Source organism: Dreissena polymorpha, chromosome 5 (genome assembly GCF_020536995.1).
Source record: "Dreissena polymorpha isolate Duluth1 chromosome 5, UMN_Dpol_1.0, whole genome shotgun sequence".
In the NCBI taxonomy this organism is placed as follows: Eukaryota; Metazoa; Mollusca; class Bivalvia; order Myida; family Dreissenidae; genus Dreissena; species Dreissena polymorpha.
In genome coordinates, this window is record NC_068359.1 from 43,489,069 (window position 1) to 43,509,373 (window position 20,305).

Genomic DNA, 20,305 nt, shown 5'->3' on the forward strand with positions numbered 1-20,305 from the left:
TGCAGCTTGGAATTCTTGTTGAATTTTTGAAAACTATAATGGTCGTTCTGTAGCTTTTATTAGAGACATATAAATGGTACATGCTTTTTAGCTCGACTATTATATATGAAATATATAAATAGTGGAGCTATCCTACTCACCCGGGCGTCAGCGTTAGCGTAAGCGTGCAAATGTTAAAGTTTTAAGTTCTACCCCAATTATTTTCATTGTCCCTTGACATATTGCTTGCATATTTTGCATACTTGTTTACCAACATGACCCCAACCTATTAACAAGAGCAGGCAACTCTATCAAGCATTTTTTAATAATTATGGCCCCTTTTCCACTTAGAATATGCAGCAAATGTTAAAGTTTGCGTACTACCCCAAATATTTTCAATGTCCCTTTACGTATTGCTTTCATATTTTGCATACTTGTTTACCATCACGACCCCAACCTATAAACAAGAGCAGACAACTGTATCAAGTATTTTGATGGAATTATTGCCCCTTTTCCACTTATATAATTTAACATTTTGCTTAAATTGACATAACTTCTTTATTTGTGATCACATTTTATTATTACTTTCACAAAACAACACTTACCTGAATACCACAATGGATTCCACCCAAACAATACCCCACGCCCCTACCCAGAATCCCTTCCCCCCTGCCCCCCTTACCTCCCCCACCCCATTTTTTTTTCTTTAAAACGTCACCCCCCTACCCCCCCCACCCCTACCCCCCCCCCCCAAAAAAAAACAACAACATCTTATAAATTACCACACCCCACATTATTCCCCCCTCTCACCCCCCGCCCCCTACCCCCCCCCCCCCGCAATATTATATTTTTTTTCCTTTTTTATTTTTGAAAGATCGTCTAATAAATGACCACAACCCACATTATACCCCCTCTCAACCCCCACCCCCCCCCCCCCCTCCAACAACAAAAAATATTTTGTTTTCCTTTTTTATTTTTGAAAGATTGTCTAATAAATTATTGAATGTAAACAATTTCGCCATGATGGCTTACGTTATACTGTCAAGCACTCAAATAGTCAAGCGCGCTGTCCTCTGACAGCTCTTGTTTAAGAATTTCTTGATCTACAAGCATGTATAGAAGATTAATGTTACAATATGTTCAAGATCTTTTTATCAGTATACATGTGCACGTGTTATATGTTTAAGAATTGGTTTAAAAAGAACATTCACACGCAAAAGAACATTAGTTGAACAATTATTATTTCAGGCCCTGATTTTCATGGAAGAGAAAGGATTTCCCCCACATGGTCATGTTCATGCAGGCAATGTAGCTGTGGATTCCAACTGTTGTAGGTAAATGCCTGTGCATGTGAGAGGATGCAATAGGATACAGAAGATCTCACATCAAAATGGCTTCTTATTTGATGCTTTCACATGTTTCGTAGGGAAATATCATTGATTGAAAACTAGTAATTTAATGTTAAAAATAACGATGAAAATTATCGATAATTATCTTTGTTTATTGGGATATTACATTGTTTTTTTACGTCATGACGTTATTATTCTCACAAAATTCTCCAGTTTAGCCCTTTAAAAATGAAAACAAATGGTGGCTGAAAAGCATTAAATGCAAACATGTTTGTTAATTATCAATTTTATTCAGAAGTGATTAAAGAAAATAAACATTTTCACTTGTGGCTGCAACACTTGTGAAAATATTAATTTCTCTGTTCCTTTTGAATAAAAATTGATAATCTACCCAAACAACAAATATCCTCTATATCTCGTGCAGGCTCATGGGCTGTGAAAGCTCCTTGATTGGGGAGGGGCCCAGGATATATCCATTGGTGCAAAAGAAAATTAGACGCAGTCCAAAAGCTATTGACATTGTGTGCTTTGGTAAGTTTTGGTTTAGCAACATTTGAGATTTCATTATTTTTAAATTGAATAAAAAAGTTTTTGTTGTTGTTTTTTTATACCGATAAACAAAAACAAATCTCACTTATTTTACTATTCTGAATTAAATCATTACAAATATTTAATGAAAAATACATTCCTTTTCATTATGAAATCGAAATTAAAATTGATTTGTTGAAATGTACGAGTGAACTTGGGAAACATTTATGCAAACAAAACTTTTAGAGTAACCATTTTTTTTTAATAGAGCTCACATACTAACAAGGGTTAGGTTTATGCGTCTGATATGCACATATACAACATCAGTGTTTATGTTTTGCACACTTTACATGCCAGGACACTTGCTGTATGAAATGAGTGTAGGGGTAGAGCTGGATACGGCCCATCCAGAGCCTAGGCACCTTTCTCAATGCAGAAACCCAGACATTGTAGCGGTAAGATGCTTTTTGTTTGTTTTTAGCTCATCTATTTTTTGAAAAAAAATTATGAGCTATTGTGATCACCTTGGCGTCGGCGTCGGCGTTGGCGTTGGCTTTGGCGTCGGCGTCCGGTTAAGTTTTGCGTTTAGGTCCACTTTTCTCAGAAAGTATCAATGCTATTGCATTCAAACTTGGTGCACTTACTTACTATCATGAGGGGACTGGGCAGGCAAAGTTAGATAACTCTGGCGTGCATTTTGACAGAATTATGTGCCCTTTTTATACTTAAAAAATTGAAAATTTTGGTTAAGTTTTGCGTTTAGTTCCACTTTTCTCAGTAAGTATCAATGCTATTGCATTCAAACTTGGTACACTTACTTACTATCATGAGGGGACTGGGCAGGCAAAGTTAGATAACTCTGGCATGCATTTTGACAGAATTATGTGCCCTTTTTATACTTAGAAAATTGACAATTTTGGTTAAGTTTTGTGTTTAGGTCCATTTTATTCCTTAAGCATCAAAGCTATTGCTTTCATACTTGCAACACTTACTAACTATCATAAGGGGACTGTGCAGGCAAAGTAATGTAACTCTGACTGGCATTTTGACAGAATTATGTGCCCTTTTTATACTTAGAAAATTGAAAATTTGATTAAGTTTTGTGTTTAGGTCCACTTTATTCCTACAGTATCAAAGCTATTGCTTTCATACTTGCAAGATTTATGAACTATCATAAGGGGACCGTGCAGGCAAAGTTATGTAACTCTGACTGGCATTTGGACGGAATTATGGGCCCTTTATACTTAGAAAATTGAAAATTTGGTTAAGATTTATGTTTTGGTCCACTTTACCCCTAAAGTATCATAGATATTGCTTTCATACTTGGAACACTCACAAACTATCATAAGGGTACAGTAAAAGGACAAGTTGCATAACTCTGGTTGTCATTGTTACGGAATTATGGCCCTTTTTTGACTTAGTAACTTTTAATATATGGTTAAATTTTGTGTTTCGATCCACTTTACTTCTTAAGTATCAAGGCTATTGCTTTCAAACTTCAAATACTTACATGCTATCATGAGGTTACTGTACCTGGCAACTTGAATTTTACTTTGACCTTTGAATGACCTTGACTCTCAAGGTCAAATTATTAAATTTTGCTAAAATTGCCATAACTTCTTTATTTATGATTAGATTTGATTGATACTTTGATGAAACTACTCTTACCTGACATACCACAATAGACTCCACCCAAACCATCCCCGTGCCCTCCCCCCCTCCCCCCCCCTCCCCCCCCCCCTCCCCCCTCCCCCCCCCCTAATTTTTTTTAATTTTTTTTTTTTTTTTTTAAGATCATCTCACAAATGACCACCACACACCCTCACACTATACCCCCACCCCACCCCCCCCCCCCCACAATTTTTTTTTTTGATTTTTTTTTTTTTTTTTTTTTTAAGATCATCTCACAAATTACCACCACACCCTCACACTATACCACCCCCCCCCATTTTTTTTTAAAAACGGTTATGTTTGAAATACTGTCCAACCATCGCACCCAAACCCCCCCCTCCCCCCTCCCCCCCCCCCCTCCCCCCCTCCCCCCTCCCCCCCCCTCCCCCCTCCCCCCCCCCTAATTTTTTTTAATTAATTTTTTTTTTTTTAAGATCATCTCACAAATGACCACCACACCCTCACACTATACCCAACCCCACCCCCCCCCCCCCCCCCCCACCCCCACCCCCCCCCCCCAATTTTTTTTTTGATTTTTTTTTTTTTTTTTTTTTTTTAAGATCATCTCACAAATTACCACCACACCCTCACACTATACCCCTCCCCCCATTTTTTTTTTAAAAACGGTTATGATTGAAATACCGTCCAACCACGCACCCAACCCCCAACCCCCCCCCCCCCCCCCCCCCCCCATCGCCCCCCCCCCCCCCCCCCCCCCGTTTTTTTGTTTTTTTTCGCTTTTTTGGTAGATAATGTAATAAATGTCCACAACCCCACACTATACACCCCTCTTCACTCCACTCCTCCCTCCTTTGTGATTGAAAATGAGAGTCCCTTCACCTTTAAAAAGAAAATAGATGAGCGGTCTGCACCCGCAAGGCGGTGCTCTTGTTGTCCTAGTAACCAGTATATCAATGGGGATGAATACTGGGAGAATGTTAAATGGTCTACAGACTCTCTGACCTACCAACCATCCAACCAACTGAAATTAGATACTGAGTAAAAAAAAACTTACATCATTGAAATGGGGATTGTATATGAATTAATATGTTACATAGGTATTTTATTCATTTCAAACTATTTATCATTTTATTATTGTTTTTTTTAATCACTATTTGATATGTCTTTTAATATCATAAATACGTTACCTGTTATCTCTAGCTTACCCCTTTCCAAGGGAGTTATTTCATCCGGAAAATATTCAAGCGCTGGGAATCGTCCACCTCTATAAGAATCCAAATCAGGTTAAACATAGTACAATGCAACCTAACAGGAAATCAAGAACCACAACTCATCTTTCCTTTCCGGATAAAACCATGTGCACGCCTATTTTAGGCTCAGGACTTATGTGTTCTTTTCACTGTGTTTTTGGCGGAGTTTAAAAGGATAAAGTTTATTTATCTTTTATTTGTATCATTCGGTTTATATTTCTATACTTTTTATTGCAGTAATTGTCATATTTCTGCTTTTGCTGGGTTTCTTTGTTTGCATCGTCGCTCATGTACATGACGTCATGAGCACGTGAACCACGAGGAATTCGTGCCTATTCCCCAATAAGTAATTGAGGTCAATTGGACAGCGTTCTTTGTGTTTACATTTTGTGGTTTAACTTTTTATTTGAATTTATAATCATTAATTTGTTTTTTTGTAGGTTCTTTCTGTTTCTTTTATTTCAGAATGAACTTACAGGATAGAGGTTCTTGTGGTCATATCAAAGCAAGGTGGGATTCCCACGATACTTGCTTGGCATGTACCGGTTGCACATTTAATAACAAATGTGCGGTTTGCGATTTGTGGGCTTACGACGTATGGACAAAAGCAGGTCGCCGGAGGACGTCGATCAGCCGCAAACGCAACGAACCTCCATCCGACGTTGATTACCCGGTGACTCCACTGGTCAAGGATGACCAGCGGTTTTGTCAGTCACCGGGTACCGGGCAAGATGGTGTTGTTGTCAGTCGATCGTCATCAGATCTTATGACTCACACCATGCATACCGGCGACATTGATCATGGAACGACTGGATCAATGACAGACCACATGGCAGCCGCCATTCTACGGTCTTTGTCCGGTGACGTAACCGGTCATAATATGACCGGCCGGTCACCGGTCCGGTCCGGTCACCGGTCATGTCACCGGTCCGGTCCGGTCCGGTCATGTCACCGGTCCGGTCCGGTCACCGGTCCGGTCCGGTCACCGGTCCGGTCCGGTCACCGGTCCGGTCCGGTCACCGGTCCGGTCCGGTCACCGGTCCGGTCACCGGTCCGGTCCGGTCACCGGTCCGGTCCGGTCATTGATCACCGGTCCGGTCACCGGTCCGGTCCGGTCACCGGTCCGGTCACCGGTCAACAGTCATCAGTTGGGCCTGCCACCGATAACACCAATCGCCGGTCAAGAAGAACTCGGTCTTCATCATCGGCGTATTCTTCTACATCCGATTCGTCGTCGAATACATCGTCTTCATCAAGGAGTGGACATCGGACACGCTCTTCTTCGTCGAGCAGTTATCATCGTCGCGGCGCTCATAAGCGATCACGTCGTCACTCACGGAGACGGTATTCCAAAAAATCTCGATCACATCGCAGCCGATCCACATCTCGACAGCGCAGCCGATCCAGATCTCGACATTGCAGGAAACGAGGACGTCGGCAACGTTCACGTAGACAGCATCGGACTTACCATACGTATAGTCGTTCACCATCGTGTTCCGTTATGGAATCGCATGTTTCCATGCCAAATGTGTCGGTTCCAACGTTGACTGCCACACGTATTGCATCTTCAGGAGCTCATCTCACTACTACGGCGTCAGTGTCAACACCACGAGTATCATCTACAGTATCTAGTCGTGTACTCCCTACAGCTACCCTGTCGAATCCGGATACACTATGGATACAGAATTCAGCGGGACATTTTGTACCGGTCAATGCTGATAATTTACCTTCTTCCGGTTTACATTATCAGTTTACTGACGTCGGGGATGATCATTCGCTGTTACCAGACAATGACAATCCGGTACAAGATATTCTCACTTCTGTTCCTGCTGATTCTATACAAACCGCTGGTGTTGTAGAGAGTGAGGCTGATTCAGATGCAGAATCTAATGTTGAGACGGATCAATTTTTAGCTCCGATTGGTCAGATCTATGAACTGATGTTTCGTACTCTTGGTGAAGATTACTGTCCAAGACCTGCTGAACTGTCTTCAAATGCGACGATTTCTGTGACAGAACAACTTTTTCGTACATTTGATCCCAACAGGGTTATTAAGTCGACGGCTCGTCCTGACCCACGACTTCCCATTGGTTCTACTGTTCTATCTGTTCTTCAATCATTGGAATCAGCTAATAAGACTATTCCAAAACGAGGAGAAACATGGAAAATTCCTAAGGAACTAGCTGATCCAAAACACCAGGAAGGTAGTAAAAGTTACAAACCTCCTGTACCACATGCAACATCTGGGTTGGATTTTTCAAAACTTCCGGTTCCAGATCCGGACATAAGCAAGCTATCTCTTGTAATGCCAAGTGGTTCCAATTCAGTTTCTGTTCCGTTTTCAATGTTGGAAACTTGGGAAATGAGGGAACGTAGATCATTAGGTTTGACTAACCAAATTGACTTCATGCTAGCGACAATTTTACAAATGGTGTGTGATTGGTCGGAATCTGTTCCGGAGCAACTCCGTGATTTGTTAATTCATCTCTCACGGACCACACTGGCCTTATCTCACACTTCTGCTTCTTCAATGTCCGAGATGCTAAGGATTCGTAGAGATCTTATCCTTACTTCTTTACCTAAAGATTTTCTGTTGGAACCTGGTATGAACTCGCTCAGAACAGCTCCTCTCACATCAGGGTTTCTTTTTGGTGGAAGGATACAAGAAGCAATCACAGCTGACAAGGATGACCAACTTCATGCTTCTTTAGCTAGAAACAACTCTGGACAACGCCAAGGGGTCTTTAAGCATCCTGCTTCTAGGCCACCAGCAGTTCCAGCATTCAAGACGGCTAAGAGAAATAACCTTTTCTCTAAAAAGCCTTCTTTTAATCCACGGTCAGGTCCTAATAGGCAGTCTTCCTATAACAGACCTTCTTTGTCACACAAGTCTTCTAATAAAGATTCTGGGAAAAAGGGCAAACCCAAGCCGGGACAGAGGAATTTCAAACCTTCTACCGGCAGGGGCGCACCTCCTGCTTATCAGCCCTAGGTCCCTTCCCTTTCTACCGCCACAACCTCCGATGCCGGAAATACCAGTCGGGGCCAGACTTTTCCACTTCTCAAATCGATGGCTTCAAATTACTTCAGACGCATGGGTTCATTCTCTTGTGACAAAAGGCCTGACTTTTCAATTCGAAAAAAGGCCTCCACTTTCTCGCGTCCCTATAGAGCTGGTATCTCGGCATCCACATATTCCAGAGTCCATTCTCGGGCTCTTGGAAAAACAGGCGGTAGAAAGGGTTCAAGATCCTTATTCTCCAGGATTTTACAGTCGTCTTTTTCTTGTTCAAAAGAAAAATGGTTCCTGGAGACCAGTAATAGATTTAAAAGTGTTCAACATGTATCTCCTCAAACCAACTTTCAAAATGGAGACTCCTTCTTTCATACGGGAATCCATCAAACCCCTGCACTGGGGGGTGTCTTTGGATCTGGAAGATGCTTACTTCCATGTTCCTATACATCCCAACTACCGAAAGTACTTGCGATTCGCCTTTCAAGGCCAAGTCTACCAGTTCCGGTCTATGCCTTTCGGGTTGGCGACAGCCCCACGAGTTTTTACCAAACTAATGTCGGCAGTCGGATCACACCTCAGAGTTCACGGGATTATTCTTCTTCAGTATTTCGACGACTGGCTCTTACACCAGCTCGATCGTCAATTGCTTCTGTACAACCTAGAATTCTCTTGGAAGGAGCTCCTCTCGTTAGGGCTCCTTCTCAATGCAGACAAATCAGACCTCATTCCTTCACAGGACTTTACGTTTGTGGGAATGAATTTCTTGACCCACATCAATCGGGTCAGAGTGTCTATTCAACGTATATCAGACCTTCTGATGAAGGTCAACTGGGTTTTGTCCCAATCTCATATAACAGCTCAAGAATTCCTCTCTCTCAACGGTATCCTGAGCTCAGTAGCAGACTTTGTGCAGTTGGGACGTCTCTTCCTACGTCCTCTTCAGCACTATCTCTCAGCTTGTTGGAAATGGTCTCCAGGCAATCTATTAACACAGATTCCAATCCTTCCCTCCTTAAGGTCTCATCTTCAGTGGTGGCTAGACGAGGAGACTCTGTTGGCAGGAGTACCCCTTCTTCCCCCGCAACCGTCATTATATCTAATAACGGATGCGAGCAAGGAAGGGTGGGGTGCTCACCTGGAACCTCTCAGTCTGATAATTTCAGGGTTGTGGTCTCATCAGGAATCTCACCTTCATATCAACAATCTAGAAATGCGAGCAGTATTTCTAGCTGTATCTCATTTCCAATCACATCTTCGAGACTCTTGTGTGATGGTGTCAACAGACAACACATCTGTGGTGGCTTACATCCAGGCACAGGGGGGAACACATTCTCAATCCCTGTATCTGGAAACCAGAAAATTACTTGTTCTTTGCAAAACACTCAACATTCATCTGCTGGCAAAATATATACCAGGTCGCCTCAACGCCCTGGCGGATGGTTTGTCTCGCAAACACCAGTTACTTCCATCGGAGTGGACACTTCATCAAGAAGTGACCAACCAGATCTTTTTCAAGTTCGGTTATCCCCTGGTCGATCTATTTGCAACCAGACACAATCACAGACTTCCTCTGTATGTGAGTCCAGTTTACGATCCAGCAGCGTGGGCAATCGACGCGCTTTCGTTCGCATGGGACCAACTGGACGCTTACGCCTATCCCCCACCCATTCTAATTCCCCAAATATTGGGAAAAATCAGGGTGAGCTCTTGCAGGATACTCCTGATTGCCCCTTGGTGGCCCAGAAGATCTTGGTTCAACGATCTTCTCAGTCTCCTGTACGATTATCCCAGGAATCTTCCTCACAGGTCAGATCTTCTGTCTCAAAGCGGCAGACTACATGCGGACCCAAAAATGTTCCACTTACACGTCTGGCCGTTATCAGGCAATCTTTGCAGAAGAAATGTTTTTCTGTCAGGGCTTCAACCCTCGTTGCTTCGGCAAGGAGAAAATCCACCAGAGCAGTCTATGATGCTCGTTGGAAACTCTTCTCCAATTGGTGTTTTCGAGGGAAAATTAATCCCCTCAATCCCTCTGCTAGACGAATAGCGGATTTTCTCATTTATCTTTTTGATGATAAGAAACTTTCTCTTAGTTCCATCAAAGGATACAGATCTATGATTTCGCATACATTGGCTTTCACTAAGTCTTCACAAGTCTGTGCTGATCCAGCTATTTCAGAACTTGTTCGAGCTATGGAACTTAGTCGTCCTGTATCTCGTACACTTGCTCCTAAATGGGATTTAGCTTGTGTGCTTGGTTCCCTTATTAAGGCTCCCTATGAACCTCTTGATCAGGCTTCATTACAATTCCTAACATGGAAGACCGTTTTCCTTCTTACTATGGCTTCAGCCAAACGGAGAAGTGAAATTCATGCTCTTTCTATCGAGGATAGTCATCTTCGTTTTGACTCTTCTGATGGTTCTGTTACATTGTTGTGTCAGTCAGGATTCCTTGCTAAAAATCAACTCCCCTCTATGGCTTCCAAACCCTTCAAAGTTCCAAGTCTATCTAGAACTTGTGGACATGAAGATGATGATAGACTCCTTTGCCCGGTCAGGGCTTTGAAGTTCTACCTTAAAAAGGTAAAGTCTATTCGAGGTTCTCGCAAGAGACTTTTCATTCCATTAAAAGGGGGGGGCGATGTGTCTGCGGCTTCTATTTCTCGTTGGATAGCCTCGACTATAAGGAAAGCTTATTCTTCTCTTTCATCGAGGGATTTATCCCTGTTTAAGATAAGACCGCATGAATTAAGAGCTCTTTCGGCTTCGTGGGCTTATATTAATCAGACCCCACTATCTGAAGTGCTTCAAGCTGCTTTCTGGAGGAATCCGACCACCTTCTCCTCTTTTTATCTTCGTTCTCTTGAGTGCCAACAAGACAATTTGTATAAGTTGGGTCCTCTTGTAGTGGCTCAAACTGTAGTTTCTTCTATGGCGTAAGGACACTGGTGCCATCCGAGAATTAAGTACTATACTGTACTTACAAAGATTATAAGAGGACTTGATTCTACTATCTCTGGCTGTAAACCCTCTATATGGGTTTTGCTGTGATGGGAAAAAATATGCGAACCTTCCCGCCGCAGCTGCAAAATCAGCTAGAGATAACAGGTAACGTATTTATGATATTAAAACAAATTTTCTTAAGTAAAATTCATTTTAATTATTAAATACTTACCTGTTATCGGTAAGTCCCACCTCCCACCCCGCTCATCGCTTTTTTATGTTTGCGTAAAGGAAAGATGAGTTGTGGTTCTTGATTTCCTGTTAGGTTGCATTGTACTATGTTTAACCTGATTTGGATTCTTATAGAGGTGGACGATTCCCAGCGCTTGAATATTTTCCGGATGAAATAACTCCCTTGGAAAGGGGTAAGCTAGAGATAACAGGTAAGTATTTAATAATTAAAATGAATTTTACTTAAGAAAATTTGTTTTAATGTACTCCAATAATTAAGACTTTTGAACACAGTCTGCAAAATGTTTAAAATAGTATCAAAGCAAAATTATAACATCAACTGTACTTGGTTGTACCCAACTATTTTTTTTTTAAATAAAATCTATCTTGATACATTTCTTTTAGATATTAAACTTTATCTTCCCAGAGGACAAGAAATATCCCACATTGAAAGAGGTAAGGAGAAAAATAAAGGTTGTGCAACTGTTAAATATATTGATTAATTAACTTGGCATTCATGTGTGATAAAACATTATTCTTATCCGGTTTCTACTTTAAACAATGCGCTGATCACATCTGGGTATGCTATAAATGCTTTCTTTCTGCAGTCAGCATGAAGTTAGATTTTTTTTCTTATTTAATCACCATTATAACATTTTGATAGATGATTTTTATTATTATTTAAATTGCAATTGAGTAATTTGCATTTGAAACACCTACAGTAAACAGACTTGTTCAAAGTTATGAAAATATGACAAATGTCAAAATAATTGTTAAATATTAAAAAACGAATGTATGCCTTATTTTTTAAAAAGGCAAATAATTCTCATGACTAAGAAACATTTTTAAAATATTGCTTCATTAACTGATTATATTCATTTGAAATAGGTAAAATGATGAAGCGATTTCCCTTCATAATTTGGAAAACACGGCTAATATTACTAGAGTGGTTTATGTTTTGCAAATCAACATGAAAGGCTTCCACGGGTTTAAATCCTGGTGACGGCAATACTTTTTTTCTACTTTTTTTCTAGCTAATATAATTTGTTATAACTGTTAAAAACTTATAAGATATGTAAGTAAAATATTGAATTGCATTTTTCAAAAAATACTCTCATAAGTTTTATCAGTCGGCACTCAGATTAATTTTTTTAATCTGTCGTCTACTCACTGTAATTTGTAAACTATATTTTCATCAAATCAGGTGGATGAACACAGTTTTTTCTCAGGAGTGCGCCTGTCAGCTTTGGAAGCGTTCCCATTTGCTAGAGTAAGTACTACCCTTTTGCTAGATTATTGGTTGGTTGTTGCAGTTCCTATTCTCTTACATTCTTACATCAAGTATTAATCATTTGATGGAATAAGTATTGCCCATTTGCTAGAGTAAGTATTACCCATTTGCTAGAGTACATATTACCCATTTACAAGAGTTAGCAGTCCCATTTGCTAGAGGATTTATATCTCATTTGCTAGAGTTAGTATTACCTATTTGCTAGAGTTAGTATTACCCATTTGACACAGGAAGTATTAACCATTTGATAGAGAATGTTTTACCCATTTGCTAGAATGAGTATTTCCCATTTGCTAGAATAAGAATAACCCATATGCTTAAGAAAGTAATACCCATTTGCTATAATGGGTATTACCCATTTGCTAGCATAAGTACTACCCACTTGATAGAGAACGTATTTCCCATTTGTTAACGAACATATTACCCAATTGCTAGAATAATAATTACCCTTTTGCTATAGTAGGTCGGTTGCTAGACAGACACCATATCTATGACACCACACTACCTATAACCCATTTGCTAGAGTTAGTATTACCAAGTATTGTGCAAGAGGCTACAATACTAATTTGTTATGAATATGTTGTTTTTTATATTTTCTATATATAAGTAAGTATTACCCATTTGCAAAATTCTATATTACCAATTTGTTATGAGTTAGTATATGTACAGAGAAACCTAACTATTAAGACCATCTAAGGAATTTCTAAAAAGTGGTCTAAATAGCCAGGTGGTTGTAATGCTGTCTTCGTGAATTTTGATGGAAAAATAATACAAATGGTAAATGTTCAATGAACTTTAATTGTTTTGCATGCAATATAAAACTTATCAATCAATGCATTGTACAAATATAGTATATCAAGCTTTTCAAACAAAAAGTGAAACATTATTTTCATCATGATACTATCCTTTACTTTTTACTTGGGGAAAACTGATTTTGGCTATGGAGCATAGAGCTGGTTTTAATATTGCTACAAAGATATTGAACGATGTTTTTCTGGTAAGTAGTCAATTGATATTTGCTCAGCAGAGCTTTTCTACTGTAACTACCTGTTTTTCAATGCTTTCTTGTAATCGGCCACATTCAAATGCCTAAGATATCTTTGTTAAACAAGGAGAGTCTTGTCTGAAATTAAAAGTTAGCATTGCAGATGACATTGCAAATCTGACAGGAGTTTTTTTTAAACAAAGTTTAAACAGGGGAGCTTCTCTTCGTAACAGACAATTTCTTTTATTAGCTCTCATTTGTCAATGGCAAATGCAATTTTGTGTCACAACTTATCGGATACCTCAAAATCTAATAAAGCAGATTAATTTCCAACTATCAAATGACAGAACGACGCCCAGAAAATATTGTTTTGGAAGGACGTTCAAAGTTTAAAAATTAACACAACTGCATCTTTTCATTGGCAAATTAATTGGACAACTGCCATTGACATTTCCAATTACTCACGTTGATTGAATCATTCTTATATTTTAAACACAACTCTTTCCGTTTTTGCTTATCCATTTACAATAAAGATATGGCATACAGGTCAGTTTTTATATATCCATCATGAAAAAAAACATCTTTCTCAATTATCAAAATGTTTATTTATTTGCAAACTTTAATCTTTAAAGTGTGTACCAAACAAGAACCAATTACCCATTAAAGAATGGATGATCTTATGTAATTATCAATCAAGAATCAGGGGTTAACAAGTATAACAAGGGTTGAAATTCTAACACCTCGCAGTCGATGCCAAAAACTGTTGTCTTTTAGTGTTCTTCATTAGGTGACAATGGCTTTGTATGCAAGCCTAATCGAACCGCAACACAGAATCAAGTAAGGTGTTAAAGTTACTGGTCGTTTGGCGGCTGTCAATTTAGAGCAATTCTGTTGATAGATACTGATTAAAATGGTCTTAATATCAGATTAATGGGTTGGTCTGATTATTGAATGTAATGAACTTTGAATTATAGAAGAAAAAAGTTGGGATTGAAAAATGTTGGTGATCTTAGCGAGTTGGTCTTAATTGTGAGTTGATCCTTAAGAGAGTTTTTACTGTATTTTCAAATTGCAAGAGTGCTAGAGTAAGTAGTACCTATTTACTATGGTAATATTAGTAATATTATATTACTCATTTTGTAATGAAAGTATTTTCCATTTGCTATTGTAAGTATTACCCATTTTCCAGTGAAAGTATTTCCCATTTGCTAAAGTGTTACCCATTTATGCTAGGAATTATTACCCATTGGCTAGAGTCAGTATTGCTCCTTTCCTATTGTAATTTTAATGCCTTTGCTATAGTTAGTTTTAAGCATTTGCTAGAGTATGTATTACTCTTTCACTAGAATAGATATTACCGATTTGCCATTGGATCTCAAATTATAGTTGTTTTCCAGACTTCATTTGAAAAGTATCTAAAAATGAATTGTAATGCCATTTGTTGGCTCATCAGTATTCATTCCAAAAAAAATTGACAGCCATTTCCCGCACTGGATATATAGCGTAGGTTCAGACGATGTAGAAGGGTTTGTATTTCTGGAGTAAGAGTTCTAGTTTGCTATGCACTTGCTCATATTTAAAAATTTGAGCCATTGATAATATGAGTGATGAACTGGGAAAACTGGTGACAATTTGCTAGTTTTGTCTCAGATTAGCCTGTGCAGTCCACACAGGCTAATCAGGGGCAAAACGTTCTGCCTGGACTTGATTTTTAGAGAAACTTCCTTTAAACCAAAAATTCCATAAAAGCTGGAAGTGTGGTACATGTATCTGATTTGCCTGTGCAGACTGCACTGGAAGTGTGGTATCTGATTTGCCTGTGCGGACTGCACATGCATTAAGCCCAGTTTTCCCAGAACGATGCACATGTAAGTACCAGTTAATCATTTCAATCAAAATATTTGAAGATTAATCTGAGCAAGGACATGAGGAACCTTGTGAAGGCCATCAACAGGCGGGAACCCATCCAAACCAGGAAGAAAGAGTAGGTGGTTTCTAACCCTTTGCATGCTGGGAAATTTGTCGTCTGCTAAATTTCTAAAATTAGCATTTTCTTCATTTTTTTTCAAAGAATACTATCAGAATAGCAAACAGTTTGGATCCTGATGAGACGCCACATTCTGTGGCGTCTCATCTGGATCCAAACTGTTTGCACAGGCCTTCAAAATTCGGTTCCCGCACTGAAAGAGCTAACTACTGATATGCTTGATCCGAATCTGATGTGATACATTATAAATGATAAATAATTATATATTCTTTATTTCCTCCGATATCGAAGATTTTAACAACATAGTTATACAATAATCACAAAGCATGTTTAACATAGAAATAGTGGCATGATTTACACAATATGTTAGTATGAATAAATATACACAACACAAATCTTAATGATATCATTTCACCTGTTGTTAAATTTACAATATCACATACCAAAGTCGAAAGTGAAAGTTGGTGTATTAATTGTAAACTTATAAAGCTATTTTCTTACATGAAGTTAGTTATCTAAAACCAAATAGTAGGTAAATATACATCAAGTAATCAATTACCACACTATTACTGTTATGGATAACTTTATATACTTTACCTTAAACGAAAACGAAAATTTAAGCTTAAGTTAGGTTATCCATAATATATTTACAATTTCATTCTGTTAGTTTCATATCATTTCAAAGAAACATTGTAGTCGATTTTAAGCGAATTTACTTCATGGAATATTTAGCATGTATAATTGGCTTCAAATGTTTAAAGCTGCTAGGTGTAAGATGTTCAAATATTACACATGTTGGCAACATATTAAAACCTGTATTGTTTGATTTAATAAAAAGATGACTTCAAGATAAACTTTCACAAACATTGTATACAAACAGGGAAAGATCTTGAGAAAAATAGAAGGGTGCTTTTCCCTGCTCCTTTTTGGTTCCCCCTTCTGTCCTATGATTGGTTAGAACAAAAATCTAGCAACATCTACCTTATGTGATCATAAATCTTTTTCTAATAGTACAAACTCTTTAATTTTACAGGAAAATGAGCCGATCTTCCTCAGTTGTCACCGGCCTTAACCCTGACATTGAAGAGGTCAACATGACAGCTGTCAATCATGTGCAGGGATCAGTGTCCATGTCCTCGGAGGCGTTTCCTAGCAACCAAGCTCCTCCTCGTCCAGCCTCTCCCCCATCAGGCTTGGCTCCTCCCCTACCCCCAGGATTTGCTCCACCCCCACCACCACCCCCAGGGTTTGGGTTTCCCCCACCCCCTCCTCCTGCTAGTTCTGCGCCTACAGGGTCGACCAAGAGCAGATCTGCATTGCTGGGAGATATACAAAAAGGCATGCGGCTCAAAAGGACAGAAACAAATGACAGAAGTGCCCCAAATGTTTGATATTAAACTGAATGTTTGTTATTTTATTTTTGGGTGTTATATAACTGATTATTGTTATATTTTATATGTATGCATATATATAATAATTTTTATACATTTTCTAACTGTTAAGGAGTTGTTTTTTTAACAAAAAATGCACTAATCTGTGGCAAATTTGATAAACATAAAATTATAAAACAACTAGGGAATACACACCATATATATAGAGCTTTTATGAGATTTTTGTAATTTCAAGTGGCATATTATATACATTTTAGTACTATTTGTGTTAATGATAGTATAATTATATACAAAGCATGGCGAGACTGATCTGTCAACGCAATATGCTTTTCCTCCACAAGGAGTATTCAACATCATCGGAACCTGCATGAAATATTTTGTTGTCACTACAGTATATACCATGGGCGGGAGGAAGGGCGGACTAGGTAGCATTTTGTTTTCATAAATATTGATCACAATGTGCTCATGGTGTGCTTTTGTGATCACATTTTGTTTATTGTTTGTCATTATTAACCTTGTTTGCACTCTAGTTGTCACATTTATTGTCCACTTTTTGAGAAACTTGGTCACAACATGTGTCCCAATAATATCTTTTCAGTTTTAACCGAGTCAAATGAGGTCAAAAACTAGGTCTCTTTGTCAAATTAAAGAAAATCTTATTAATGCTATTAAAGTCACATTTATAGTCTGGTTCACTAAAAATTGAAAAATATTTCCGTCGTGGGCGATGCAGATAAACCATGTTATCACTAGAGGTCACATTTTCAGTTACATCATAAAACTTGGTCAGAACATTTGTATCAAAAGTATCTTGGCAGAGTCTGAAAATGGTTCTGGCTGCCAGAGGACCAGACAGTTGTCCTAATATGGCTGCAGTGAATCCTTGTTAACACTCATATATCCACATTTATTGTCCAATCTTCATGAAACTTGGTCAGAAAATTTGCCCAGATCAAATCTTGCCCAAGTTTAAATTGAAACATATGACTTAAAAAAAACTAGGTTAACTAGATCAAATAATAAAAGTTTATGAACACTTGTAGGATCATATATTTTGTCCAATCTATCTAAAGATTTGTCAAAACATTTGTTCTAATGATATCCCAGCAAAGTTCGGAAATTGTTTCAGTTTGTTATGGCTGCTTGGGGCGGGTTTTCATTGTTTGGCTAAAGTGAAACCTTTTTAAGTCACATTTTAAATCCTATCTTCATGAAATTTTATCGTAATACTTCGTCATTTCATATCTGGGCAGTTTTCCTTATAAACCTACAGTAAAATCTCGTTAACACACTAGATGTCACATTTTTTGTCCAATCTTCCTGCAGCTTGGTCAGAACATTTGCCATAATGATAGCTTGGCTGAGTTTGAAATTAGGTGATAGGAGATAAAAAAAAGTAAAAAACAAAACTTTGGTAACACTTTAAGTCATATTTCAAATCAAATCTTTATGAAACTTGGTCACAATATTTGTTAAATAAATGTCTGAGTCATTTTTGAAAATTATAAAGTGCCTACAAAGTAAAAATGTTTTATAAAGTACTAATATTATTCTAAACTCCACCTTCTGACAATAATTTACTTCTTTCTAGTCTCAGCTGAGTGCTTAAGGGCCATACCCTAATAACATACCATGAAATGAACGTTATTGTCCCCTACCGGTTTCACCGGATGGGACTTATGGTTTGCGCTCTGTGTGTCCATCAGTCCGTAAGTCTGTGTCTGTCACACTTTTCTGGATCCTGCGATAACTTTAAAAGTTCTTAATATTTTTTCATGAAACTTGAAACATGGATAGATGGCAATATGGACATTATGCACGTCATTTCATTTTGTTCCGTCAAAAATTCTGGTTGCTATGGCAACACATATATAAAAAAAAATAAATCTGACAATGGTGCAGCCGGTAGGGGACTTGTATTGCTTGGCAATAGTCTTGTTGTTTATGATGTAATGACTTGGATTTAGAAGATAAATACCAATATATATATATATATATACTGATGTTACACTGATTTAAGGAAAAAAGTTATAAGCCCTAAATATTATATAAACCAATATGTATATAAATTCCACAAGTTATTATTTTCATGTGTCAAATCAGTTATTTATAATGTATGTTAATATATCAAAGAGGCTCTTGTTATAAGAAATGTGATTCTAAATATTTCTGTTCAATAATTTAGTTACTGCTTTGATAGTTTATAAGTATGTGTATTCGTGTCTGTTTTATGTTATGTAATGTTATTTTGTTATACCTAGTTACGTGACAGAAAATAATGTTTATACTTTAGTATGACGACGATGTACTTGTGTATAAGTCTGAATAAACTATCTGTCTGTCTGCCATGGCCCTCATGTTTTTTAACATATATAATTTGTAATGTTCAATATTTTTCAAAACCATGTCATATTGGTTGTGGTAAATGAAAGGGTGCGGACTTTCTTGGTTGTTGAAATAAATGTGCCCATATGGACAACAACTGCATTTTATTTGATCTTGTTGTGATATAAAGGCATGTAAAAAAATTAATGTTCTCACCAATTTGATAAAGTCATAAATCAGTTTTGTGAATTGTTATTATGATCACATGTTTGCGCTTTAACTCTTATTTTCTGGTCATGACAGTTATTGATTGTTTATGAAAACAATACATTTATTTATGTTCTTGATATATCTAACATTTAGGTAAGTGATGTGTTTTAAATTTAAATTTGTGGAAATGTAGTAAACATAGATTAAGAATACCAAATGTTTGATTGAATGTTCATTACTGTTTGATGAATGTTCATCATGTAAAGTTGTGATTGTCAAAATTTAAACGCTCTTGATAAATTTTGAATTTTTTCAATATCAACATTTTGAACAATAATTTTGTCCCTCATATTTTGCTGTGCCAACTATGTGCTAAAAGTCCAGAACATGTGCAATATGTTATTGTGATGAAAGGCTGTGAACTTTGTAAATAAAACATGAAAAACAAGAGATGTCTTTGTCAGAAATACAATGCCCCCTATTGCGCCGCTTTGAAGCCATAAATTTGACCTTTGACCTCGAAGGATGACCTTGACCTTTCACCACTCAAAATGTGCAGCTCCATGAAATACACATGCATGCCAAATATCAAGTTGCTATCTTGAATATTGCAAAAGTTATGACCAAGGTTAAAGTTTTGGTTAAAGTTTGGACACACACATACAATGACAGACAGGCCAAAAACAATATACCCCCGATCTTTCGATCCGGGGGCATAAAAAGTAAAATATGTGAAATGTGATATTCTAAATAAATGTACCAGTTATAAGCCTGTTGTTTGTGAATTGTTTTATACAAAGGTGAAAATTTTGTAAACATCCATATTAGCAAACATTTACCGGGTATTAAACTTTAACAAGTTATTTTATGTTATCACATGCTATACCCTGTTTCCCATGTAATACAACCATTACATATTTTTTTTTATGACACATGTGTTATACAACATTTTTAAGCGTTTTCATTGGCTTAGTTTTCGTTTATTGACCAATCGCATTTTGTTATTTTGCTGAAATGACGTTGCAACGGCAAATGTCGTCACGAAATGTAAACAACATTCGGGATTAATCATTATGTTTGCATAAATATTTATTTAATTTGCTCATTTAAAAGCATTTGATAAAAAAGATCTGACACTCGTTGTCATATCATATCATATTTTATTAAACTCGTCCAGGAAATTCGTTA

General features: G+C 37.7%; 1 protein-coding gene across 2 annotated transcripts in view; it reads left to right on the forward strand.

The window, feature by feature from the left end:
* Positions 1-19,565, forward strand: part of LOC127832343 (slowpoke-binding protein-like) — a 33,522-nt gene extending 13,957 nt beyond the window's left edge. For both annotated transcript variants that reach the window (XM_052357756.1, XM_052357755.1), the window contains exons 8-14: positions 1,228-1,313; positions 1,753-1,859; positions 2,214-2,311; positions 11,334-11,384; positions 12,133-12,198; positions 15,112-15,188; positions 16,225-19,565. In XM_052357756.1, the coding sequence (XP_052213716.1) occupies positions 1,228-1,313; positions 1,753-1,859; positions 2,214-2,311; positions 11,334-11,384; positions 12,133-12,198; positions 15,112-15,188; positions 16,225-16,582 (843 nt within the window). In that variant the 3' untranslated portion in view covers positions 16,583-19,565. The remainder of the gene's footprint in view (positions 1-1,227; positions 1,314-1,752; positions 1,860-2,213; positions 2,312-11,333; positions 11,385-12,132; positions 12,199-15,111; positions 15,189-16,224) is intronic.
* The last annotated feature ends 740 nt before the right edge of the window (positions 19,566-20,305 follow it).